The 26,612-nt window shown below is 35.2% G+C and overlaps 4 protein-coding genes across 11 annotated transcripts in view; 2 read left to right on the top strand and 2 right to left on the bottom strand.

Moving 5' to 3' along the window:
* The window catches only part of LOC126773732 (fibrosin-1-like protein), a 52,093-nt gene extending 45,048 nt beyond the window's left edge, over positions 1–7,045 (top strand). For 3 of the 8 annotated variants that reach the window (XM_050494836.1, XM_050494832.1, XM_050494839.1), the window contains 10 exons: positions 251–310; positions 482–2,110; positions 2,276–2,430; positions 2,550–2,679; positions 2,822–3,021; positions 3,298–3,413; positions 3,668–3,933; positions 4,075–4,206; positions 4,635–4,694; positions 4,808–7,045. In XM_050494836.1, the coding sequence (XP_050350793.1) occupies positions 251–310; positions 482–2,110; positions 2,276–2,430; positions 2,550–2,679; positions 2,822–3,021; positions 3,298–3,413; positions 3,668–3,933; positions 4,075–4,206; positions 4,635–4,694; positions 4,808–5,806 (3,747 nt within the window). In that variant the 3' untranslated portion in view covers positions 5,807–7,045. The remainder of the gene's footprint in view (positions 1–250; positions 311–481; positions 2,111–2,275; positions 2,431–2,549; positions 2,680–2,821; positions 3,022–3,297; positions 3,414–3,667; positions 3,934–4,074; positions 4,207–4,634; positions 4,695–4,807) is intronic. The other 5 variants (XM_050494838.1, XM_050494833.1, XM_050494835.1 and 2 more) reach the window with 5 other exon arrangements.
* A 5,453-nt stretch (positions 7,046–12,498) lies between these two features.
* Positions 12,499–13,892, bottom strand: LOC126773740 (NADH-quinone oxidoreductase subunit B 2-like). The gene is made up of 4 exons (XM_050494848.1): positions 13,765–13,892; positions 13,361–13,668; positions 12,996–13,184; positions 12,499–12,743 (listed from the first exon to the last, which is right to left on the bottom strand). Exons 2-4 carry the CDS (start codon positions 13,660–13,662, stop codon positions 12,605–12,607), a joined length of 630 nt encoding a protein of 209 aa, XP_050350805.1. The 5' UTR covers positions 13,663–13,668; positions 13,765–13,892; the 3' UTR covers positions 12,499–12,604.
* A 622-nt stretch (positions 13,893–14,514) lies between these two features.
* On the top strand, positions 14,515–20,250 carry LOC126773969 (cell cycle checkpoint protein RAD17). The gene is made up of 12 exons (XM_050495236.1): positions 14,515–14,597; positions 14,697–14,723; positions 14,809–14,907; positions 15,001–15,292; positions 15,414–15,579; positions 16,655–16,783; positions 17,028–17,209; positions 17,289–17,447; positions 17,525–17,718; positions 17,813–17,934; positions 18,011–18,057; positions 19,517–20,250. Exons 2-12 carry the CDS (start codon positions 14,715–14,717, stop codon positions 19,678–19,680), a joined length of 1,563 nt encoding a protein of 520 aa, XP_050351193.1. The 5' UTR covers positions 14,515–14,597; positions 14,697–14,714; the 3' UTR covers positions 19,681–20,250.
* LOC126773938 (RNA-binding protein with serine-rich domain 1-A-like) lies at positions 19,697–25,235 on the bottom strand. Its single transcript, XM_050495200.1, has 7 exons — positions 25,105–25,235; positions 21,718–21,825; positions 21,401–21,538; positions 21,146–21,289; positions 20,240–20,481; positions 20,036–20,153; positions 19,697–19,754 (listed from the first exon to the last, which is right to left on the bottom strand). The coding sequence occupies exons 1-7, from the start codon at positions 25,233–25,235 to the stop codon at positions 19,697–19,699; spliced, it is 939 nt and encodes a 312-aa protein (XP_050351157.1).
* Between the last annotated feature and the right edge of the window lie 1,377 nt (positions 25,236–26,612).

The following is a 26,612-nucleotide window of genomic DNA, read 5'->3' as shown; positions in this document are numbered from 1 at the left end:
GTCAAACAAGCGGATATTAGTAAAGAACAATAGGTGAACATGAATATAAGTTAGAATACTAATGTGTAAATTATACCAGCTGGCTTTAGCTTGGTCCCTCACCTGCCTATTGAATAAATAAGATGATCTCAGCGATGCACTGCCCTTTTATAGACAACTTATTTATTCAATTGCATTTCATGCATTTCATATAAATAATAACAAGCATCACATGTATTTATAATTATATATATTAAACTTATTGTTGCAGGCGAGTCCAGAAAACAGCAGAAATGCTTCACCAAGATATCACGACGCATCAATGGATGATGTAAGCATTCTTCTCAATATTTATAGAAAAATAAATTCAAATACTATTTTTAAAACATTTGTATCGACGTTTTTAGGCAAATTATTCAATATTGTTTGTGTTATGTAATTACATTAAATTGTAATAAAAATTTCCATTCAACCAAATCAACAATTGTAATATTTATTTCAGGCGTCGGACGCCGGCTCTTTGTTTCGGGTAACGGGTGCGGGTGGTGGTGGCGGCGGCAAGAATGAGCTAGTAGCGCGGGGCGGGAGCGGCGGCGCATTGGCATTGTCGCGAGCGCCTGTCGGCGGCAGCGCCAGCCCTGCTCCCGCACCTTTACCGCAGCCTGCGCCGTCGCCTGCGCCCGCAGCGCTGCCCCCACCCGCCCTGCCGCCGCCTCCCTTCCGAGCAGATACTCCGCATCGCCCCAACGGTGCTCACATACCAGCCATTGATGGCCATGCTGCAACACAAATCCCGGCACGACCCGTCGGTGCAGCGGGGCCGGACACACCGGAACGACCTGCAAGCAATAATAAGCTGCAGCCGGGTGCACGTGCAGCCGCCGATAGCCCGACCCCGGCACCGCCTGCACCTCCAGCTCCCTCGCCGCTCTTCCCTTCGCACACTGCCTACCAGGCACACGCTGCTGCTGCGCTTCCTGATTACCGTCATACTAATCACGAAACGCGAACCGAACAATCTTCCGCTGAACAGCCACATGCACCTCTCGATCTCCATGCTCATCATGCCGCACCGCGACCGCCACATATGGCATCGCCTGCGACGCCTGCATCGCATCCTAGTCTCCCTACCCGTGTACCCCACACGCAGTCGCATCCTGTTATGCCCGGCCATGATGTTCGAAATGCTTCCCCAGCATCACAGACTCTTCCTTCCGTTCCTACCTCGTTCCCCAATCGTGTTGTGTCAAACGGCGTGCCACAGAGTATATCGTCGCAATTGCCGATCGCGTCTACTCCTAGTAGTCTTCCGAGTCAAACACAGTCAGGTCGATCTATGTCTCCCTCACTTGCATCTCGCCCATACCCTACGCCTTCGATCGCGTCTAGTCATGTAAACTCGAGTCTAAGTTCCAGTATTCACAGCCATTCGATACCTTATCAAGTTCAATCGAGTTTACAGAAACATTCCGCACAGCCTGTTTATGCTAGTCGATCTTCGCATCACACGGCATTTAGCGTGGCCAACCACATATCTTCAAATCATTTGTCTTCTTCAACGTCTAATCCGCCGACCGTGACGCATTTTAGCCATCCTCTTATTAGCCATAGTATTACGAGCCACCAGAATAATAATATGCAAATGAATAGTACGAATTCATTATCAACATCCGCACCAAACCATATGAGTTCGCCTATTATTTCGAGCGCCACGACCACCAGTACCATGTCTAGTTTTACCCCGAGTCTTAAACATTCTGGATTGAGCATGCCTACCCATGCAGTTCCATTAGCACCGGCGGTATCGTTACACCAACCAATAAACCACGTTGAACCTTCTCCAACATCTAATGCACCATCAATATTAACTCCCGCGTCGACTAGCAGCAGTGTGAGTCATCCTCTGGCACCACCGATGGTAGACTCAAGGCAATTACCGGTTGCGAGTGAAGTCCCAACTCGCTCGGAGAGTTTCGCCATAAGCTCCGCGATGGCAACGAATGGTTACCCTCCACCTGCGGTGTACACAGGCGGCTCATATCCGACATTATACGCACCCTACGCTCCTACGTTACAACATAGTCCCTATTTGCCTCCATCTGCCGCGTCACCAAGGAATTCGGCTGATACGGTTAGTATAATATTCGTAAAAATGAATTTAAAGAAATATTGTAATAACGTCAAAATTACTAATGGCATGTATTTAATTTAATATTTATCTTTAGTTTTTTTTGTCATCAATCAAAGTAAATCATTAAATCGAGCATACACTTTATTTCCTTTTTTATTATTTCAGAGGACGAGTTTATCGGCGTCTCCGTTGGTAGCACCTAAAACTCCAAAGGGTCTAAGACCACACACGCCAGGCTCACTAGGCGCTGCAGGATCACATGCCCCGTTATCTTACTCACCGAGAGGACACAGTCCAAATAGGGAGCGAGAAAGTTTTAGGTGATATTTGTTTGCAAATGTAATCGTGACATAAATTAATAGAAAACAAAGACCATCACGGTTTAAATAATGGGCCACGACAAGGCGTTAGTTTAACATTTATTTTCGCTTAATTCCAGCAGCAACATTAGCAGTTTGTCACGCAGCACGCCAGCCTCTGGTGGCACAAGTGCGGCACCGACAGTTTCTTCGGCGCTGACGGCACCACTCGCAGCACCGCTCGCCGCGCCTCTGCCTGCTCAGATACCTGTGAGTTATTAATCTTATGTAATATGTGTATTTAAATTATATTTTACATTTAAAACAGCAATCGTTAATTATAAAATTAAATTTATGTGTATTTGATGTTGTATATTGGTTGTATTAATACATTGTTAATTTGTGATAACAGGGCCCAGTTCCAACATTAGGCAGTTCTCTGGGATCATTAAACTCCGGTCTAAGCTCACTCGGAGGCCTGACGGGCCTCGCTGCGCCTACGCCTACTGCGCCAACACCGGCCGCTACACATTTAGCGCATTCCCTAGCTCCAGTACCGACTGTGCCCAGCATCAGCTCAAGCGCGAAGCCACCCGCGCACTGGGGGGTAACGTGAGTATACGTGCTGAAAAGTCTCAATACCAATAATCCCTATATTCTAGGTAGAGTTAGATAACCGAAATCAATAAGGATGTGATAACTTGTTATTGTTATTTATTATCAAAAAATTTAATATTATAAAGATTGCTGTACGACCGATGACGTGCAAATTGAATTATAATACATTTGAAGGGCTCATAGTACAAATACTAAAAATTTAATTTTCAACTGCAAAATAACATTCTAATATCTTAACACGATAGTTAATGGTTATATTTTATCTTCCAGCAGGCCGTCGGCTGCGGATCGGTCGACCGGTTTCGCGCCCGCACCGCCTTTGTTTGGCGCGCCGCTTGGTCCGCCTAACCCAAATCCTTTTTCAGCAGAATCACTTTTTCAAACAAGTTAGTTGTGATTGCATCTATCGTATTGTTTGAGTTTTGAAATCACGTCTCAGAGAGAATATTAAACCTGAGTGTTAATCTAATGCTATCACAAATTTTGTTCAAAGAATATTTTTTCTAACAAGATAATTGTCAGATATAAATTATTACTCCGTGATAAGTTGGAACTAGAGTAGGAGTGAAATTCTTTAACATACTTCTGGTTTCTTTAAACGTATTATGAAATTTATTTACCACAATGATTAATGTTTAAGGTCCTGGTGCGGATTTATTACGTCGCGAGCTAGACAACCGGTTTCTGGCTGCGGCAGGAGCGGTCGGCGTGCGTACCGAGCTACATCACCACCAGCACCAGCACACCCACGTGCACCAACACCCGCCGCCGTCGTCACACGCGCCGCACGCCCCCCACGCGCCGCACGCACCGCACGCTCCGCACGCGCCGCACGCGCCTCACGCGCCACATGCGCCGCCCGGACCACACCATCCCCATCAGCTCCTGGTACCGCATGCACCTTTAGTAAGTGTTATACAATTTCTCAAATTAAATATTCTATCTTAACAATTCAAGCTATATTTTTTTATTAGAACCTCAAATATTTTGCTAATGATTTCTTCTTTGTTAACAAATGTTAAGGTTCGCGAAATTTTCTTATTTCAGTTCAAGGATGTTGGAAAGATGACATCACTGTATCGAACTGGTATCGGACTGGGTTATCCCTACTCGTCGAGTCTATTACATCCGACGGCACCCTATGTACCGCCAGCACCACTTACCACATATGCACCTAAGGTAAATACGTTTATGTTATCTAATTTTTTTTACTATCCATACGAAACTGTAAAGTGTATAAAATATACAATTGTTATCCTTAATTTTCTCAATTTTTAATATTATACCGTTGATAGTTTGAATTGTATACTTTAAACCTGTAGAATCTAGTATTATTTCTATGTATGTTTAGTATTCTATTATTATCATTCTAATATCTATTCTAATTTAGTATACTATTATTATCATTCTACCATCTTTCTTTGCTTTTTCACCATTAGTGATTATGGTTATCAATATTGTTTAAAATTTTATGGGGAAATATGGTTTTCTATTTACATAACTTTTTTCATATTTCCTGTATTGCTACTATCAGTGCAAGCAAGCTTAATGCTTCCCTCTTTAGTTTGCTCTATCATCATTAACATTGCATCGCCTCATGTTAACAGCCCGTAGTGTCAGCAGCAAGCGACTCCGCCACTAAACCACCATCACGTCCTGCTGTTATGGTAGGTCTCCATTCGCACTTCATTATACGCATGCTATTATTTCTTATTTATTTTGCATGATTTTATGTAATTATTAACTAATATGAAATTAAAAATGATTTTTCCTTATTCAGAAAACTGGCAAATGGAACGCAATGCATGTCCGAATCGCCTGGGAGATCTACAATCATCAACAAAAAGAAAAGTCAGGAGGGGCTAGTGTTTCTGTCAGTAACTCTGAAAAAGATAAACTTCGAGCATTCCCGGCACCAGCGCCGCCGCCGCCGCCGCCGACGTACCGCTCGCCTTACGAGTTGCCACCCGGCCCCTACTTATCTCATCACGCACCCCTAGGTATCGTCCGGTACCCTGCGCGGCCGTCTCTCACATCGGCTTCTCTAGCAGCGCCCGCTGACCGACATTTGGGCGTTTCAGGGGTTTCGCCGTTTGGGAGGTACGGCGTCGGCGCCTATCCCGGCGCGCCCACTCCCTTCAGCCTCTCGGCGTACGGGCGTGAGCTCGCCCTCTCGTCCTCACTCCACGGCGTGCACCATGGTCCGCCCATGGGCTCGATTCACGACGCGTGGCGCGGAGTGCGACCGCCTGTCTCCGCCGCTGCCGAAGTGCGCCGCGAACATGAAGAGCGAGAGCGTGCGCGACGCGAACGTGAAGAGCGCGAAAGACGAGACCGCGAGGAACGAGAGCGACGAAAGGCCCGCGAACAACGTGAACGCGATCTCGAAAGAGTACGAACGCGTTCTCCATTACGAAATGGGGTCCCAGAACCTTCGAAGGATGATCGTAAGGAACATCCGCGCCCTCCGCCGACTCTACCTGCCTACCCGCCGCCACCCCATTGGGACCCTTATCGCGCCTTTGATCCATTACAACATATGAGATTTGCACCGCTAGTCGAAGCAGCGATACGTGCAGAAGAAGACCGAGCAAAAATGTTAAGCGCTTACGCACACCATCAACAAATGAAATCGAGTCCGTTACTACACCGAACCCTGCCGGGCGGCCCACTCCCGCCATTAGGTGCGCATGCTCCGCTGGCTCCGCTGGCACCTCTGGCTCCCTCATTGGCTCCGCTGGCGCCGCTCGACCTGCTCAAAAAAGAGGAACCGCGATGATAGCGACCGCCCGCGACCCGCCGCTCTCCGTGTACATAGCGTAACTTAAATGACATCGCCGAGTGAGAGTACGACTAATTCGAAGTGTATCGTTTCACATTATCGGTATAGAAAATTATTTATTGTAACGTCGCTTTCGAAATAACGGTCGCTAGTCTCGCCAAGCACCTGTCTCGGCACGTTCGACTCTTAGTGTAATATTAAATCGTAATGTAGCTGACGATGAGGAAGTCGTTAAGAGGACGTGTCAGTCAGTCAGGTCAGGAGTGATCGTCGGCGAGGCGACCAGCGGCTAGCGGAGCAGATGAATCGAGCGATCGCTCAAGTGTCATGTGCAATATAGGACAAGAACAAGGGCGCTCGACGCGCCGGCCTGTACACTACTGCTTGTTTATTTACATGAAAATATCTATCGAGTTGTTATTGTGACCATTATTAGTTAATTATACATTAAATCGCTGACTATGTGAAGGATAGGATTATCAGAATCACTATCGATATAATTATACATATTTATATATACCTATAAATAAAATGTAAATATTAGTTTGTAAATTAGTGTTAAAATATAGAATTGGTTTATTTAACGTCATACAAAGGAAAAAAATCCCATAAATTATTATTCTACCGGGAGTTTAATTTACACTTCCGTTAAAAATCTCATAATGGTTTTTCAATTGTACCAGTGGTGAATTATTTATTTATTTATATTTTACTTTCTTTTTCTGTCAACGAGTAATATTGATTACAATTTCGTTACATATTATAGCAGATGACATTTCTTAATGCATTTAAAATATGTGATATTATTATATTGTGAAACATACATTTTGTCTGACTTTAAAGTAGTGTCTATTTGCAGCTAGATAATATATTACCAGTAAAAAATTAAATCATATTATCGTGTTATCTACTTCTTAAACTTATTTTCATATTAGTTTCGAGGGTTATATCAAGCTGACAATGCTTCCACCTAGTGTTTTATGGTTTATATTAATAAACTCTACATGTGCCATTAAAATCTAATATTAATGCACGTTAAGTCAGACAAAATTGAAATTATGATTATTATAACCTGTTTTAAGGCACATTATTAATGATTGTGTTCTCATGATTTCATGAAGGGTATCTTGGAAAAGTGTATTATAGTTTATACAAAAATCATTCTGTATACTAAAAGTAAATGAAAGCTTGGTGCGATTCAGAAAATACCATTAAAACTTTTGATTTTTATACCAACATGACTTTATTTATGCCTCTTATAATATATTTAAATATATTTTAATTAAAATTTATGCTGAAAACTACAATTTAAGTGAATAAATCATTAACATTTTCTAACAACTAACTTTAAAATAGTGAAATGGATAATAATAATTTTACTTGTGTAATTTGCAAGTTCAGCAGCGTTATAAACAACAAAATTAAAAATTACTTAAGTAACTTGATTTGTTCACTATTCTATTGAAATGTTCAAACTAATCATGTTGACATGTAAATTTTGTTATTATAAAAGAAGATTATTTTATTTTACTTTTTTAAATTCCTATTGGAAGTTAAGTTACTGTGATAAATCCTTTTTATTATGGGTTAATTTTGACAATCTTCTACATATATTTTCAGGTAAGTATTGTTTTGTAAGTGATTATTTATCTTTCGCCTTGAAGTTTCGTAAAAAAAATATTATGATAATATGACGACTAATAATATAAACGCATAACATAATGAACGCCGGAATTAATTTTTAGTCCATTTGTTTCAGGGGTTATCAGTACATCATATAACACTTTCAATGTCGTGTACCCTAATCCGAATCGTAGCTATACGTACACAACGAGCGACAAGTTAATAGGGTTGGTAACCTAACCATTAGGTCCTTACATATGAAATTGGCGTTTTGTACGGGAGGAATATAAAGTCAATTTTTTTTTCGTAAAATATATTTAATTAATCAAAGTATGCACCGTTGTTATCTATGCCATCTCATATGTAGTTCATTAATCCCTTTACTAAAAAAACCATGGGGCGAGAATCAATAAACTCTTTGAAGGCGATTTGGACTGCCGCATCGGAGTTGAATTTTTTTCCTTGTAAGAAGTTGTCCAAATTCCGGAAAATATGGTAACCTGTTGGAGCAAGGTCCGGGGAGTACGGTGGATGTCGCAGAAATTCCAATTGTAGCTCATCTAACTTAGTGGTTGTTTGTTGTGCAGTGTGTGGTCTTGCGTTGTCGTGAAGCAGCAGTGGTCTAGAGCGATTCTAGCTATCTAGACCAATCTCGGTTGTTTAGCAGCTAGTTCTTCCTTCATGGTTTGCAGTTATTGACAATGGATATCTGCCGTAATCGTTTGGCCAGATTTTAGAAAGCTGTAGTGAATGACACCGGCGCTAGTCCACCAAACACTCACAAGTAACTTTTCCTGAGTCAATTTTCGTTTAGGGCAGAATTTGGCTGGGTCTCTAGGGTTCAGCCATTGCGACGACCGCTTCCGATTATCATACAGTATCCACTTTTCATCGCTTTATTTATTTATTTTATTTAATCACAACACATCACAAGTAATGATTCAATTTAAAATCCCTTCATTATTGTGTCGGTTGAGCAAAGTAACACAGCAGTCGACGCGTGTTTGCAAGTTCGATTCACTCAATTCATGAGGTACCCATCGCTAATTTTTTTTATTTTCCCGATTTGCTTCAAGTGGATTAATACAGTTTTAACACTTACCCCGATGGATGTGATGGATCCGCTTCCACAATATCCTTTAATTCTTCATTTTCCACTCTGAAGGTCGAAATTTCCAGAACGAAAACGTTGAAACCAAAAACGTACCGTGCTTTCTTTTGCGACACCAGCGCCATACACTTCATTAATCCTTCGAGCTGTTTCTGTAGCACTGGTGCCACGGTAGAACTCATACTCGGAAATATACCGATATTTCATGTTTTCCATTGTACGGTAATAAACGACGCCATAGAAAAAAATAATGAGGAAAAAACAAATGAATGACTGTTTTCAAAACTCAAAACTTACCAGCTAAATGAATTTATAAATTTGAATTTGGAATTCTTAACCAGAGCGGAGATATTTCAGATCAAAGTGGTCAGTACGACAAAACGCTAATTTCATATGTAAGGACCTAATATAAATTGTCTTAATTTATTATAATAAATAAGAGTAAAATCATTAATCGTCCTTACTAGATGCGCAAACACAGCATACAAAATAAGTAAATCTTATTTTTTTTTACTGTAATTAAATAAATGTAACAAAATATTGTGACCAGCATTGTGAATTAAATAGTTAACAAAGGACATTGTTATGACTATGTTATTAATACATTTTTTAAATAATATAATTATTCTAGTAAGTAATTTTGACAACCCTCCCTGCTTGTGCATGCGTTATATTTTGCGGCATACGGCTTACTTTTAGTAAATGAGCTTGGTAGTGAAAGTGCATTTATGGTTCACGATATATTACAGATTCGGAAATGTCAGTTGCTCTTGATCTTTATGATTTTTTAATAAAGAACGCACTTAGAAATAGAATATTCGTGTCGTACAATAGTCACCGAATAAAATAAATTGATTGAATAATGATTAAACATTTATGTAACAATTTGCTCTTAAAATGTTTTTAATCACATTGTTCAATGTTAATGGTTAATTTCTGGTTATTTTATTTTCCCTTGAAATTGTTTAAAAGAGTACCCGGGGTTTGCCGACTACGGAATTAAGAACCACTGCCTTAAACTATTGATAAAATTGTTAGCCAATGCTCTTTCTTGACAAACAAGCAAACCTGTTACAAAAAAAATATTTTTATGTAAATTTTTATCAACTCATACCTTTTTAAATATAAAACAAAATATATTGTTTTTTTTCAATTCTAGAGCTTGGTTATTTATTTATTTATATATACTATTTCTATTCAAAATCCGTCCAGCCATTTTTACGTGATTGAGTAAAAATACTCTCAAACATACAAATCTTCACATATATAATATTACTAGGATTATTCGGTTGTACACACGGTTCAAGTATTTAAAGCAAAAATAAACTACATACATACTTTATGAGGTAAGTATTTTTTACTGTACTGTAAATATTTACTTCTTTATTTTTTATATAATTAAATAGCTGTCCTTAAAGGCACCGCCGACCATAGAAACTAAATGTTAAATCTCTTGCGCCTCTAAATATACTTATAGCACGAACCGTAACAGCGAAACGTATTCCTTTTTATCAGTTGAATAACTATTGACTGGGTGGTAGCTACCCAGATTGGTTTAAATAATCTCAGTGAAATATATCATAAAAAAGATTCAGTAATGATTTTCACAGTTAAAGCCAGCTTTTAGATATATGATAATGTAGAGTAAGTAACCTTTTTTCTCGCATTATTTATCTTTTCCTATTTCTGGAATTCATGGATTGAGCGAGAATATACATTTGATCTTTATTTTATATTTTTAATTTGAAAGTACGATAAATTTTTATCTCTAAAAACCTGTATTGTTTCAAATGCATCATATTTTCTTATGAAACAATTTATTCAAAATAACGAGAATACAGTTTGTTCAGTTATTAGAACGCTTGAATTTGCAAACCAAGCAAGTAGTACTTTTAGAGAACTACATATTTACCCAATGCTTCATTTATGTTTAGAATTCATGTCCTGCTCGTCGGTAAAGAGAAACATCAGGAGTCGTGTCCGATGAGATTTTACATGTGTATTCACCAACCCACATCAGAGTAGTGTTTTGAAATTGGAATATACTCAAACTGTCCTTAAGAAAAAAAGAGGTCTTTACTTGGCAATGGGACATTTTAAGTTTATCATTTACTTACTATAGATGTATATATCCATCCATCCATTCCGATCCTACTAACTCGTCTTGAGAAAATTGGAATACGCGGTAATGTTCTTCAGTGGTTTCAGGAATATCTAACCGATCGCAGGCAACTTTAATAAAATCACCTACGGTGTTCCCCAAGAAAGTACTCTATGCCTAACGCTGTTCTTAGTGTATAACTATGCAATACCAAACTAAAAGCTGCTGATATACAAATGTTCGACGACGATACAGTCATTCTATTTCATGGGCCTACGTGGGCGGATGTGCACCACCTGGCAGAAAATGGACTTTCCACTATTATTTCTTGGCTGGAGGACAACCTATTAACACTTAATACCAGTAAAGTCTGCTTCAGTAAAACTAAGGCATCAATCCCAAAAGACTACGTACGTACGTACACTCATACATATCCATGTGATAGAATCGAGAGCGTATCACGCCCCCATTGTACATGCACAAGCTTATCTAGAGTATCAAACATCAAATACTTGGGTATAAATATAGATGAAACACTTAGTTGGAATAAACACATAGCATCAGTTTCCAAAAGTATAAGAAAATTAATATATATTTTTAAAACACTCAGGCAAATTGCGGATATTCCTCTCTTAATAAGAACGTATAAAGCTCTAGCAGAATGTATACTTACGTATTGTATTTGTTCATGGGTTGCCGCTGCCAAAACCCATATCTAAATGGCTGAGCGTGCCCAGCGAGCACTATTTGAAGTAATTATGTATTTACCATTCCGATATTCAACAAAAAAGGTTTACGAAAAGCGGATGTTGTATCTGTGAGAAAATTTTTTACACCTATGTATACAAAAATACCATAAAACAGTTGGCCCACTCCTACCCACAACTAATTTCAGTAGAAGAGATCGATTTCTTTACAATAAAGTTAAATGTAAATTTACAGAGCAACAATGGAACAGTCTCGCACCTAGATTTTATAAAAAATTAATCAATTTTCAAGAATAAAGGACATTAATAACTACCAATTAAAAGACAAAACTAAAACATGGTTAAAACAACTTAATTATGAAGACGTTGAGTAACTATTAACTATCTCATAAATGAACATCCACATACACGCTCAATTATAGCACACACACATTTACACACTCACGCATACACGGTTTGGGTTAACTTACAATAATTAGTAATAAGACCCTTTGTAATACTTTTTAACAATTGAATGGCAAGGAACAGACTTCTGATGCACGGGTAACACCCTTTCAGGAGTCAAGGCAACTTTTTATAATATGTATATATTGGATAACAATAAAGTATTATTATTATTATGTATAGAGCTAATATTTTCCAATAACTCAAAAAACAATTGGTCTCTTAACATATCTATCTCGAAAATGCTGAGGTTTAATTGTACTGCATCTACAACTTATTGATTTTAAATTAAAATATTTCATTATACATATATATACGAGTAACTTATACGAGTGTCTAGGTTTAGCAAATTTTATGTATTTTTTATTTATTGGACCTCTGATTAAAACGAAAGAAGAAATTTTAATAGGAGGTTAAAAGAAAGAAATTGAGAAAGGATAGACTAGAGATTGATCTAAACCTCTGCAACTTAATTTTTTTCGCGTGTCCTCTGAAGCTAGACTTACCGGAGTCCCACTGTATCCGGTTATATAACAGACTACAAGACAGTTATGGCAATTTCAATCAAATTACACAATTTTTGCTTAAATCCTTGCTTTATCTACTTTTAATGTATGATTTCCATTAAATATATTTTGTATGTTTCTATTATGATGACTATTTTTAAATACGATTACAAGAAGGTATAATGAATATCTATCAATAAAAAAAACAATAAACATTATATATTTCTACTATATGATCATGTTACTGTAATGATAAAATAACATCAGAATATCATTTTCTTTATCTGCCGCTGTACATCTATTTTATTTTCTATACCACACTTGGATTGTTTTCATTCTCTTAACTTTCTTTTGTAGTTGTAAGACACCATAGAGCAAAGCCTCTGCTGTTGGTGGACATCCAGGAACATATATGTCAACTGGAACAATGCGATCACATCCTCTGAAATAATAAATAATTGTTTATAATAGTACAGCAAAGTGAATGACTAGCTTACAATGTTTCATATATATTATAGGAGATTATGATATGTGACATATATAAACATTTTTTAATATTTCGTTTATTATGTCATCGTCATTATGTCTTATATGCTGAGAAAGTTTTAGCTTATAAAACTGCTTCATATCAAATTGCTAGTATAATTATAAAACTTATTTTGTTAATTAAATAACATGAAACTTTATATTTTACCTCACAACTGAATATGAATAGTGATAATAACCACCGCCATTGGCACAACTTCCCATAGAGATAACCCATCTTGGATCAGGCATTTGATCATATACTTTACGTAAAGCGGGAGCCATTTTATTGGTTAAAGTTCCCGCAACAATCATTACATCTGATTGACGTGGTGAAGCTCTAAATACTACACCATATCTGAAAAATAAATTTTAGAAAAAAAATTGACATTTTAATTAATTTGACCAATTTTAAAACAATGAGTTGTTTGTTGAAAAATAAAAGCAGGGTTTATTTACAATTTGTTTATAGTATTGTTTTTACTATAGACAAGAAATAATAGTATTAAATAATTCTTTTAAAATGCAATATACCTGTCCATGTCATAACGAGGTGCAGCAATGTGCATCATCTCTACAGCACAACAAGCTAAGCCAAATGTCATGGGCCACATCGAACCCTTCCTACCCCAATTTAACAAGTCATCCAGCCGAGCTACCGCATATTCTGCCACATTACTAGTATCTTGAAAAGGTGAATAAGGTCGTCTTTCATTAGGGTTTGGTGCAGGCAAATGAGTTTTTCGTATTTGATCTATTATGGGTGCAAATCCTCCTTTCTTGACTACCGAAAGAACGGTTGGAGCCGAAGCTCCAAGAGCTTTAATAGCTTGCATTTTTATCTGGAAAACCAAGACGCAATATTTATACAATCTATTTAAACGAACATTGTAAACTGTGCATCGCTTATTTAATTACAATATATCGACTGCACTTACAGGCTTAGCACATCAGCTGTATTTTCACTGTAAAACTTAGTTCACTAGAAAAAATACAGAAAAAAAAGATATTTTACGTAACCTAAGAGTATTTCAAAACTGTCAGATAAGTACTTGTCAAGTGTCAAAATGTTAATGTAGGTAACTAAATTTCCAAATAGTTCATTTCAATAAATATTATTAGCACAATGAATAAACAAATACATATTCATTATTTAAAATAAAAATAAATAAGTAAACAAGTATGCGTAATACGTGTACATAATATAATATCAGAATTTTAATAAATATTTATTAATTTTCGTTAGTGAATCGTTCCTTATAAATGTGTTTTTGTTCGGAAAATAATATTTTTGATTTAATAATATTTTTAATAGAAGCCACAATATTTTTAATATTATGTTTAGAAAAAGTTCTTAGTTAATAATTAAAAGAAAATCTAAAAACAGTATTATTGATATTAGTACAGCATTATTGATGAGATCAAAGAGTTCTTGAAAAAACTATTACCAAACGAAGGCAATAATTTATAAGAGTAATGAAGAAGACGGTCATCTAACCTCTGGAATTTTCGAATGGACTTATGACTTTTTTGTAAAAATACATTTATTTAAAATAGTAATATCTGTGTTTATTTATTGAGTAAAAAGAAATTTGAAATTTTTAATAAAAAAGAGAAGATGCAAAATGCTCGAATCAAAAGTTAATATGACAAGTGACAAAATTTGCCGTCATTAATCATAACAAATTCCATATCTCAATTGTCAACGACATTGGTTTTTATTTTAAAACAAGTTACCTCGAAGATTTTTGAATAGACAACAGATACGGAAGTAGAAAAGTTTTTTGTGTTATATTTTAAATTTAAGTGTATTTAACTAACTCTGTTTCATAATAAATGTATTTATAACATTTACTTTGTTTTGTTTAAGCTTTAATAAAATCTCAAAATGCAAAAGGTAGAAATTATACGAATATTTATATATTAATATTTTACATTTTCAGTTATTCGTACAAATTAAAGAAAACATACTTCTGTTATAGGAAAGAAAGTGGTTTAAACCTATGTTTGAATTTAATGACAGCTCACCTCCTAAAAAGAGTAAAAAAAATTATCCTGAAAGAAAACCTTCTAACAATGAGGTATTTTTATCTTTGATTTATTATTATTTATTTTTAATAATAATTATTGTTATTAAATAATACAATTATTGATAATATATTGTATACTTTTAGAAACTATTAAATGTGCCCCATGTAAATATTCCATCCAATATAAATGACAAGAATTGGATAAAAAACTTTGATCCTAAAAATGTAGAGGACTTGGCTGTTCATACCAAGAAAATACAGGAAGTTGAAGAGTGGCTGAAAACAGCTTGTGTTAACAGTAACAATGACATGTTATTTTTATCGGGACCAGTGGGCAGTGGCAAAACTGCAACTATACGCACTATAGCTTCCAAATATAATATAAAAATTTCTGAATGGATTACACCACTCGATATTGAATATCCTTCAGAATTTGGTAATACTATATGATTTGATTGTTTACATTAATTATACAATTAATACTAATATTATAAGCTGAGAGCAGTTACATTAAACATGCGAGAAGTCTCACAATACAATTATCTATCATGTTCCAGGAGATTATGAATTTAAGGAATCACAATCAAAAAAGTTTCTTGAATTCATAATAAATTCAGCCAATTTTACGTCACTCCTGGACAACAATAGCTGTAAATTAGTGCTTATTGAAGATTTTCCTAATGCTTTTATACGGTCTCCAGCAGAGTTTATAGATGTATTGCAGTAAGTACATTTAAATACTTGTTTATTTGTAATATGATCTCTCACAATCATGGACAATTATCCATACCTCTAAGTATAACTGAACCTAAAACAAACAGTAATATTATTTACCAGTAATTCAAACACTGTTGAACCTAAAAATATTTTTTAAAACTATAACTTAGTATACTTACAATTTTCAACCCAAATACATAAATATAAACATTAGGGGTGTTACGTCGCTGAAACTAGCTGACAGATGACATTCCTGAACCTAAACTTTTTTACGCGACTGTACTGTACTTTGTTGCTTATATAACTCTTGAACGCGTTGACTTAGAAACCTGAAATTTTGTATGCAAGTCAATAAAAGATACCCAAACGAGATAGTAATCACAAAAATGCGACGCAAAAATTTTAGGCATTTTTTTTTAATTTTTCCTGCGGTAAAGGGAGCGCGGTCTATTGAGCATGGCTACTATGCATATAACTCTTGAACGCGTTGAATTAAAGATACCCAAAAGAGATAATAATCACAAAAATACGGCGCAGAAATTTTAAATATAGTTTTTTACATTTTAATTTTAACGCGCTCCCTTTACCGCAGGAAAAATTACTATCTCGTTTGGGTATCTTTTATTGACTTGTATACAAAATTTCAAGTTTCTAAGTCAACGCGTTCAAGAGTTATATAGGCAACAAAGTACAGTACAGTCGCGTAGAAAAGTTTAGGCTCAGGAATGTCATTTGTCGGCTAGTTTCAGCGACGTGGGGATGTTCAGAGGTTGTCTTATTTAAAAACATAAAAAGTACCTTAAGTAACACTGGATAATGTAGATGAATTCGCATGTAGCAGATTTTCATCTGACACATGTAGGTTTGCTCACAATGTTCTCCTTCACTGCTGACCACTAATGGTAAATACTTGTTATATTTTAAACAAACTTACAAAGGATCTACTAAATTAATGTTTAAAAATTATAAGTTGGGTATATATATATGATTAATTCCTGAAGCTATAGATATTGCATTGTAGTGTTAATTATGCATTCTTTGTAACACTAGTGCCTCTTTGTTCTACATATTATGTTTTCAGGCAATACAAACAACGAGCGAAATCTCCTATAGTATTTATTTGTTCAGACTCTCACACTGACAATAAAAATACAGCTTTTCACCTGTTCTCTCCAAGTTTGAAAGAGCAATTTAACATTCATCATATAATGTAAGTATTACACATATATTTTTGGTAATTTATAGTTATATAATCAATTTACAATCTGCATTACTCTAACCTCTATGATTCTACTTTTAATACAATTTAAAATACATACATTTTATATGTTGGAACATTAGGACCCAAAAATCGTCATAATTACACAAAAAAATGCCAATAAAAGTTACAAGGTACAAGCATATTTGTTGATGCACTTATGTTAACTATATTTAAAAAAAAAAAACATTTTTAGGTTCAACAGTGTTTCAGTTACTGGTTTAAAAGCAGCTCTCAAAAGAGCAGCAGATATAATTAGTAAAAAGTATATTACTACATACAACATACCAACTGTAGACCTAATTGAGTCTGTCGTTAATTCATCTGGTGGAGATATTAGATCAGCAATTTTAAATTTACATTTTGCTTCTTTAAAAGGTATTACTAATAGACTAACTTCCTTAATAAGAAGTCAAGTTTCATCAAAGTATTATATTATATAGTATATTACTTTAAGGATCGTGTGTCAACTTGGAAACTAGTATTATTAAAGAGAAAGAAGTAAAAAATAAAACAAGTAGAAAAAAAAAGACAGCTTCCAACAAATTTATATCCCTAGGGAAAGATCAAACAGTGAGTATTTTACACGGTGTTGGAAGAGTATTGAATCCTAAAGGTAATTGAAATATCATTTATTTACACTTTCAAAAATCAAATAGTTATATTTTAGTTTATTTCATAATTATTTTTTAGAAATATCAACACCTGATGGCCATAAAACCTTAACTCATGCTCCGAAGGATATTATTGAACAGTTCCTAAGCCATCCTTCCTCATTTATAAATTTTTTAGAAGAAAATTATTTGCCACATTTTTCATGTGTCAATGACGTTGATAAAGCTGCTTCAGCACTTAGTGAAGGAGATTGCATGTTAGCCGAATGGAGGGTAAGAATATCTTTTTTATTGCATATTAATTTAATATTACATTCACTGCAAAGAGAAGTTAAAACAATGTTAAGTGTAATTTATCATATACTAGGAAAAAATATGCCAAGAATATGGTTTATATACAGCAGTAGCGGGTCTAATGATAGCAAACAAGTCACCAGTATCAGCTTGGAACCCAGTGCGAGGACCTAAAAACATGAGAATACAGTATCCGTAAGGATTTTTTAAATAATTATTTAATGTTATGATTATTTTATATGCACCTTGTCCTTATATTTTATTGTTACAGATCCCTCAGTGAATTACCACTTTTGGAACCTAACTACTTGTACAAGGGTAAAGTTATTGTTACTGATTATTTGACATACACTAAAATAATTAGTAATTAAATTATACACTTGTATTTGTCACATTCTATAAGGTTGTTAATTGTATTTATTAGTTAATCTCCGTGTCAATACTGCTGCAACTTTTTCGATAATACTGTATTTTCAGTTAATTTTTAATGCTAGTCAAATAATATAATTAAAGAAAAAATAATCTAAAACACAGCAACAATGATAACTTCTATTTCTAGTTTATCGGAAACCTACCATAACTTTTATTCAAATGTCAGATTTTCTTTTAAAATAAAACAATGTTTCCAATTAAATTTGTTTTAATATTATAATGAATTATGTGAACTTATTTATTAAGTCTTACATGACATTAACTTAAATAAACACACTTTCACTTGACATAGGAAACAGGATCATTGGATCTGAGAATCAAATAAAAAATCAAGTCATTTCTCTATATTTATTAACAAAAAGTTCATTTTATATTACAGAATAAAATCCAATAATACAAACACTGCACTTCTGTCAATTTATTCCTAGTTTATTTGCACTGATCACTCACTCTGGTCAGTTTCCATTTTGCAAGCTTTTATAACAAGAAATCCTTTGTTAATTTTTAGTCAATGTTCCTAAATAGTATGGTAATCATGAAGTATTATACTTACCCATCCTGCTATTTTTCTTAGTACATATATAAAATTGGGTATTGAATTCATACTTACCTATACGAAGTCTCTGGAATGTGTCATGTGGTGTTTATGGCTAATGTATGTTATGTCCACTTTCATTATGAAAAAGTTTAATTAAATTTGTAATAAAGATCATGTAAACATCCTTTGGTGTTTTTGAGAGACTTATTGTGTGTTTATTGTTCAATCTTAGATAGACATTATAAGTTTTTAATTGCACATATCATACCTTATTTGCTTATAAGATGAATGAAATCTAATAATAAGCATATGGTGTCATATCAAATAAGCATTTTTTATATAATATTCAACCTCATGTTAAATACAACATAAAATTAAACTGAATTGACTATATATTGATATATTTTTATATTGGCTTGAAGAATCATAACCATATTAATAAATCCTGTATTTGATAGACGCCATACCTTAAATTACATACTTCTGTGATGAAATAATATAATAAGACTGTGATCTGGGTAATTTTGCATGATTAAAAAAACATAAATACATTAGGCATATAATTCAATTAATTCCACTAGCTATTAAATATTTATATTAAAGTGATGCCTACAAAAAATATATCTCATCTTATAAATAAACATGGTACATATTATTACTTAGATAACCTTTGCATTTTATGTGTATTTGAATTCATAATCAACAGAACAACCACAATTTTAGAATGAATGAACAGCCAGAAATAACAATGAAATTATATAAGGTTTAATGTGAGAAATGAGTGTATGTGTGTGTTATGTGTTTTAGAGTGGGTCTACCGGGAGGAAGAGGAGGAGGACCTGGAGCGGCGGCGGCGCGGCGCGACGCGAGGGGAACGCGATCGCGAGCGGCGGCGGCGCGGGGGTGAGCGGCGCCGTGGAGGCGGGCTGCGGCGTCGGTACCTACGACCATTACTTGTGATTACCAGCTAACCATTACCATCGGAGACTAGCCATCTTTGCAGAAGATTTTAGTGCAAGTGTGTGAAAAAACACAGGAGCACTGTCTAAAATTTAAAAGTAAACTTAACTAAGAGGGGTTTTACGCGAGTCCAAAAAATTTACGGCATCGATTAAAGACAGTGAATGGCATGACTTAGATGGCAAGTAAAAAAAAAACTTATATCTAAGTTTTGAATCTTAACATGATTCTTTTCTTCCTTTAAACAGATTTCAATGTCCTAAATAATCATTTATAGATTAATTTAATAAGTTCAAGTCAATTATATTTTAAACATAGTAAAATATTTTATCAAATAATATGTAATATACAAAAAAAAGTATTAACCTCGGTGGGGAATGTCGACGAGGCGGCGCGTGTCGGGGTGGCGGGCGCGGCGAGGGCCGGCGCGGACGCGACGGCACCAGCACCGGCGCTGCGGTGATCTCTTGACCGTCGATTTGTCCTGAAACATTATATTTAATTAGCATAATTTTGTTTAAATAAGGAAAAGACAATCAACAGACAAATAAATATGATCATAGATCACACCTCCATCCATATGTTTCATGGCATTTTCTGCATCATCTGCATTGCTGAATTCCACATAAGCATAGCCACGACCATTATGGGGGTGAAGTCTGTCCATTGGAAACTCCACAGCTTTAACATTTCCATAAGTGGAGAAAATCTCATGTATGTGTTCTCTTGAAACATTCAATGTTAGTCTGCCAATATGAATTCGAGTGGGACGCGGAGGTGGTGAACGTTCACGCTTTTTACGCCCCGGTGATCTATTGCAAGATAAGTTATTAAAATGTTAGTGTAATCACATATAATTAACATATTAATTTCAGTTTTCTAGGGGAATGTTTTAAAATGTACCAGTGTTGTATGCATTTACTCAAACTAAATCTGTATAAACATTGCCTGACCAATTTATTTGTCCATATTGTGATAATTGCAACTATCCTAAAAATACCTTCACAAGGGACATAAAATCTTAGTTCCCAAGGTTGGTGGCGCATTGGCTATAAGCGATGGTTGACATTTCTTAGAATGCCAATGTCTAAGGGCGTTTGGTGACCACTTACCATCAGGTTGCCCATATGCTCGTCCACCTTCCTATTCTATAAAAAAAAAAAAAACATTGCCTGTATAGTTTTTTTATATGCACATATTAGTTATTGACAAAATTAAGCTTAATTAGTCTAAATCAAACCATTTATTGTAGGCTCCCTGTAAATCAGTCCAGTGAATTTTTATTTAAATATGTTTTTTTTTATTGCAAGCATACTGTGCTTTTTAAAAGTGTAAAGTAAAATAAACACATCAATAAATGTTGGTCATGTGGTACCAATACGAAAGTTGTTCTTTTTTGACATACAGTACTTTGAGTAAATTTAACATAGTGAGTTTCTTCCTAAGAATTATATTAATTATTGTATTTTCCTTTACCTTTCATTTTTCTCTTTGCTTTTAGCCTTGTCATTAGTTGATGGCGTTGCAAATTTTTTCTTGTCTCCAATTGGCGACCTTTCTCTTAATCTTTCTGTATCAGGTTCACGGCGATCTTTAACAGGACTCTTGTTTGGAGAAGTTCTAAAAATGAAAATTTTCAAAATAAATATGAAGTTATTTTTATGAATTTTTTCCTAATATAGTATATTAATAATTTTAAAATATTTATTAAATTAAAAATCAATCACTTACTTCTTCTTTGGCCTCGAGCGATCATTATTACTACTGCTACTGCTTGAAGAGCTGGAGCTAGATGATGACCGAGAGGAACTTCCAGAACTGCTCGACGACGAATGAGACGAGGATCTTGAAGAGCTGCTTTCCGATGAACTATTAAGTACAAGTTTATTTAATAATAAACAATTAATTAAAACAGCACTTTGAATAAGCAGAAGGAATTTTGAGAAAATTCATATGTAACATTTGAAGTACGTGAACAAGTCTTAATCCGCCTAACCTCTACTTAAGATTAATTAATTTATTAGTAACAAAATGTTTTGGTCATTTACCTGCCACTACTTTCACTACTGCTGGACCCTGAATCTCCCTTTTTCTTTTTATCTTTTAGTTTCTTTTTATCTTTCTCAGATACAACGGACGGGGATTTATTCCGAGCCCTGAAATATATCATTCAATATACAAGTTATTCATATTGCAATTGAAATTTCTACATGTTAGATTTTACAAAACAATACTTACATTTTGAAATGATTGTTGCATTAATTAATTTTTTAATTAAACGTATGCCGTACAACCGCACTTAAACAAAATCACAGAATACAGATGCTAAAAACTTAGCGCCATTTTGTTGTGTTTGGTTAGTATTGCCATAGCGATTAATAAAATAAAACCGCTATTTTCTACTTGTACTCAAAATTGCGTACAAAGTGGCTAATCGAAAGTCGGATATTCTGGCTTAGGCAAAAAAAATACAAGAGTGAAACGCTGCTAAACTTCTTCGAAGTACAAGAGTTCTTTTTGATAAATAAAATAAATAAATATATTATTTCTTTAAAAAAACAATAAGTCAATATATAAACTAATTTTTAATAAAATATATAAACATTTCGGTGAAGGAAAACATCGTGAGGAAACCTGCATGTGTCTAATTTCATCGAAATTCTGCCAAGTGTGTATTCCACCAACCCGCACTGGAGCAGCGTGGTGGAATAAGCTCCTAACCTTCTTCTCAAAAAGGGAGAGGAGGCCTTAGCCCAGCAGTGGGACATTTACAGGCTGTTAATATTAATATATAATAAACTAATATACATATTGATACAACATATTCTCTCGCTTAAAAATAAACCGCCACGTTTAACACCCTCATTATTTATAATATCAACTATATAAAGGTAAAATTAATTTTTACCTGTATATAGTTGATACAATATTATAAATTTCCTATAATTTTGAGCATTCTAAAGATTATCACACGTAGGGTTGCTAGGTATCAGGCTATAACAAGATTGGCTTTTTTTTGAGGTAAGACATCATATGCAGTGGCGGCAAACGGCATGATGCTGTCAGCCTCTTATTAACTCCCATGTAACTCCCATGTGTGTATTTAGTATAATATGTATGTTATAATAAAAAATAAAATATGCGTACATTAATGAAATTTGAGATATATAGATTTCCAAAATATTTAGAAAAAATTTACAGTCATGATATGTTACGATTAAAACATTAGGAAGAATAAACGATAATTTTAGGATTTTGTGCCTTTTTTGTTTATTAAAATTAAACTGCCGTTTGAACTGCTGGGCTGAGTAAGCCTCCTCTCCATTTGAATAGGTTTGAAGCATATTTCACCACTAGTTTATATTCACATTCACTTTTACTGGTGGTAGGGCTTTGTGCAAGCTCGTCTGGGTAAGTACCACCCATTCATCAGATATTAGTAGGGTGAGTGAGCCAGTGTAATTACAGACACAAGGTACATAACATCTTAATTCCCAAGGTTGGTTTGGCATTGGCGATGTAAGCGATGGTTAACATTTCTTATAATACCAATGTCTATAGGCGGTGGTTGGGCCACTTACCATCAGGTGGCCCATATGCTCGTCCGCCTACCAATACTACAAAATAAAACCACTAGGATCTCGCCATAATTTAAGAGATGATGAAATAATTTAATAAAAAGGCAAGAGAAGAGCGGTAACGGCGATTTTTATTAATACAGTACGGGCAAAGAGAGCACTGGTCTCAATATCTACTCATTACAGAAGGCGAATCTTTTTTTTTTCGCTAGAATGGGACTCGCCGGCGCCGAGCATGGCGTCGGAATACCCACTAAAAACCAGCGGTACCCACACCGCCTTTTCGAGGGGCGTCACGGGATCGCTTGCGCATACTACCGTAACGGAAACCGGTGCACTTCCGCAAGTACCTCAGCCTGGAGTTCCCAGGGCGGATTGCTCGCGAGAAGTGTCGCTGCCGTCCATGACACCGTACGGTACCCACGTATCGCTCTGTTACGAGTGGTGAGAGCATCCACCCAAATAGGTGCACCGTACAACGCCATGGAGCGTACCACGCCAGCGTATAAACGCCGACATGGTGTTTCCGGCCCTCCTACATTGGATAGGAGGCGGCCCAGGGTGGCAGCAGTGCTTATGAGCTTCGGGCCGAGTTGGACAAAATGCTGCCTGAAGCTCCATCTTCCGTCCAGGATCAGGCCCAGATACCTCATCTGGGCTTGCACCTTAATCACCGCCTTCTGAGATAGGAAGTCACCCCGTGGTATAGGAGTGACTCCCTTATAATCTCGAAGGGAAGACTGTTAAAGGCGTTCGCTACGTCCAGCGATACCGCCAGGAATACGTACCCTCGGGCCACCGCCTCCGTGGTCCAAGTCTTTAGGGCGTCCAGGGCGTCAATGGTTGATCTACCCTCCCTGAACCCGTATTGAGCCTCTGAAAGACCCGGCCCCATTTCGTTGAGGTGCTGATTAAGACGGGCAGCGAGGATCTTCTCGAAGAGCTTGCCCATCTTATTCAGCAGCACAATTGGCCTATATGCCGAAGGAGAATCGAGTGGACGCCCCTCCTTCGGCAACAGAACTCATTTTCCTTCGGAAGGCGAAATCTAATCCAAAACAGTTTTAGGAACAAAGGTGTAGGAGCTGGTAGGAAGTGTGTGCAATACAATGGCTAGAGATGCACATATTCGGGCGTTTGTGTTTACAATTATGTAAATAATTGACTATTGATATTATAGATGTAATCAAATTCAATAAATTCGCTAATATATATGAATTTGTTTTTATTACTTATGATTTTGTTTGATACCGTGGTTTTGATAATTTGCATTAAAGATATTTTTGAAATAAATTGAGGTTCACCGGCGTCATTATTCAATTAAATAATTTGTAAGATTAGGTTAAAATTATTATGTAACATTATTAATTAATAATGTTTATTGTTTACATCTCTTAGTGTAAATTTATATTTCTTGACTTCTTTTTTATTGTACATTTATTAAATAGCCTTATTAAGAATTGTAAACCTATTCGCTTGTAGCGGATTAATTATTATAAAGGTTTTTTTTTATTCTGCGTAGAATAAATAGACTGCTTTCTTAACCAAACTTTATAGCAAGTAAAGTGTAAGTGCCAAATCTCTATATTCTGTTAGGGCTCCGCCATGATTGAATATTGGTATATGTATTGGCGAAAACGCCTCGGAGAACCAACATTAGTCCGAATGAATAATTTATTTAAAAAAATATTAAAACATCTTTAGTAATAAAAAGTATAATATAAAAATATTTCTTAAGAACGTGCACCTAATTAATGTGATCATTCGTAAGTGGTTAACTATGTCCTGGCATTGTACAAACGATTTATTTAATAGATACCGAAAACAATAATTTATCCTATTGTAGCTAAAACATACGTGGTATGGTATAAAGTTCGGGCAATCACTCTTTTAGTAGTAGTAACTGTTGAGTGGTATAAAGCTATAAGCCTCATGCTGTGTGACATGACCGCAACATTAGCGCCGTTGGCCGCGTCATGTTTCACCATCGTTGCCTACGTTTTCCTGTAACCTCATCAATATAAATAATAGCTATACAATAGAGATCTATGATTTTACACTTTAATGTGTTTAAATAATATAGTTTTATTGGTTTAACTTATTTTAATTGTTACAATAATGTTTTCAATTATATTCTATTCTATATTTTTTTCATTTTATATAATATATATTACATATAATAATAATATTATAAAGAGAAAATTTGACTTTTTGTGTTTGTTTGTAATGGACAAACTCAAAAACTACTAAACCGGTGCTATTTAAAAAAAATAGAAATCTTTTGACGAAAATTACAATAATAATTAATAATTCAAAACATAAGGCGTAAGATATTTTTTATTGCTGTACAAATTTAATTATATCGAAATTGTAATTGTTTGGGGTTACCCGGTAGTATTGGTACTGTGAGACTTCAAAATAAAACCACCGAGTATGTTCTCTTTTTGAATTTATAAAAACTTATATTGTACTTTAGATAAAAATATTCTTATAGCGCAATTTAAAATACATCTAATCATCCATCTATTGCTATCCAAGCCATCTATTGACGAGAAGGTAAACTAAATAATATTAGGCATAATGTATTTCGATCTTGAACTGTAATAATACTGAACAATGTTATTATATATTTTTGTGTTATACCTTCCTTTAATTAATAAAGGCATGGGAAAATAAGAGTCTTTCTGAAGGACGTTCTTCATTGATTCGAAGGCTGCAATCCTTTGAGAAAATGACCTTATACTCTTAAGACTTCACATAACCCATACGTTATTGTGTGTTTTATTTCTTTGGTGACCTCTGCGATAAGTAGGTTTATATAGGTATAGGTAGGTTTAATTGTGGCACCAGAGTGGTATACCACTGTTTTCTTAAAGTTGGATTTTTCAAAATATTATCTACCGTGTGAGCAATTTTATTTTTATCATTTTGTACTGTAACTCTTCAAAGCATTTAGCTTAGCAGACTTAGTTTCGAGTTTTCAAGGGTTCGCATTTCTCTTTTTTATATTTGTGGTACTTAAAAAAATTATATAGTTTAATTTATCGTCAATTTTTATATGAAAATTTGAATAATGTCAATAGTATACATAAAGCTATTGTCACTATCGGCAAAAGTATTGGATAAGTTCAACTAATATTTTTCTTGAAACGCACCTGCTTCATACTAAAACAACAATTTCACTTATTAAAATTACAATACTACAACTTTTTGTTACGCAAAACCTCCAGTATAGTACCCGGGCTCCTGGAGGAAAGGTAACCGGTGTGTGTAGAGGGTTTGGAGCTTATTCCATCTCGCTGCTTCAATGCGGATTGGTTTTGGTTGGTTGGTTTCACATTTGGCAGAATTTCAGTGAAATTAGA

Source organism: Nymphalis io, chromosome 15, assembly GCF_905147045.1.
Source record: "Nymphalis io chromosome 15, ilAglIoxx1.1, whole genome shotgun sequence".
NCBI lineage: Eukaryota > Metazoa > Arthropoda > Insecta > Lepidoptera > Nymphalidae > Nymphalis > Nymphalis io.
This window is presented reverse-complemented; position numbering and strand designations above follow the sequence as displayed.

Bases quoted from the DNA above. Each gene is read 5' to 3' on its own strand.
- LOC126773740 (XM_050494848.1), bottom strand. From the start codon at position 13,662: ATGCAAGCTATTAAAGCTCTTGGAGCTTCGGCTCCAACCGTTCTTTCG. The intron at 13,185-13,360 runs GTATATTGCATT...TTTATTTTTCAG, and splicing joins CCTCGTTATGACATGGACAG to ATATGGTGTAGTATTTAGAG. The intron at 12,744-12,995 runs GTAAAATATAAA...TTATTATTTCAG, and splicing joins TATTCATATTCAGTTGTGAG to AGGATGTGATCGCATTGTTC.
- LOC126773969 (XM_050495236.1), top strand. The intron at 15,293-15,413 runs GTAATACTATAT...ATCATGTTCCAG, and splicing joins TGAATATCCTTCAGAATTTG to GAGATTATGAATTTAAGGAA. The intron at 16,784-17,027 runs GTAAGTATTACA...AAACATTTTTAG, and splicing joins TTTAACATTCATCATATAAT to GTTCAACAGTGTTTCAGTTA.
- LOC126773938 (XM_050495200.1), bottom strand. From the start codon at position 25,235: ATGGTGAAACATGACGCGGCCAACGGCGCTAATGTTGCGGTCATGTCA. The intron at 21,539-21,717 runs GTAAATGACCAA...TGTACTTAATAG, and splicing joins AGTAGTGAAAGTAGTGGCAG to TTCATCGGAAAGCAGCTCTT. The intron at 20,154-20,239 runs GTGTGATCTATG...ATAATGTTTCAG, and splicing joins CATGAAACATATGGATGGAG to GACAAATCGACGGTCAAGAG.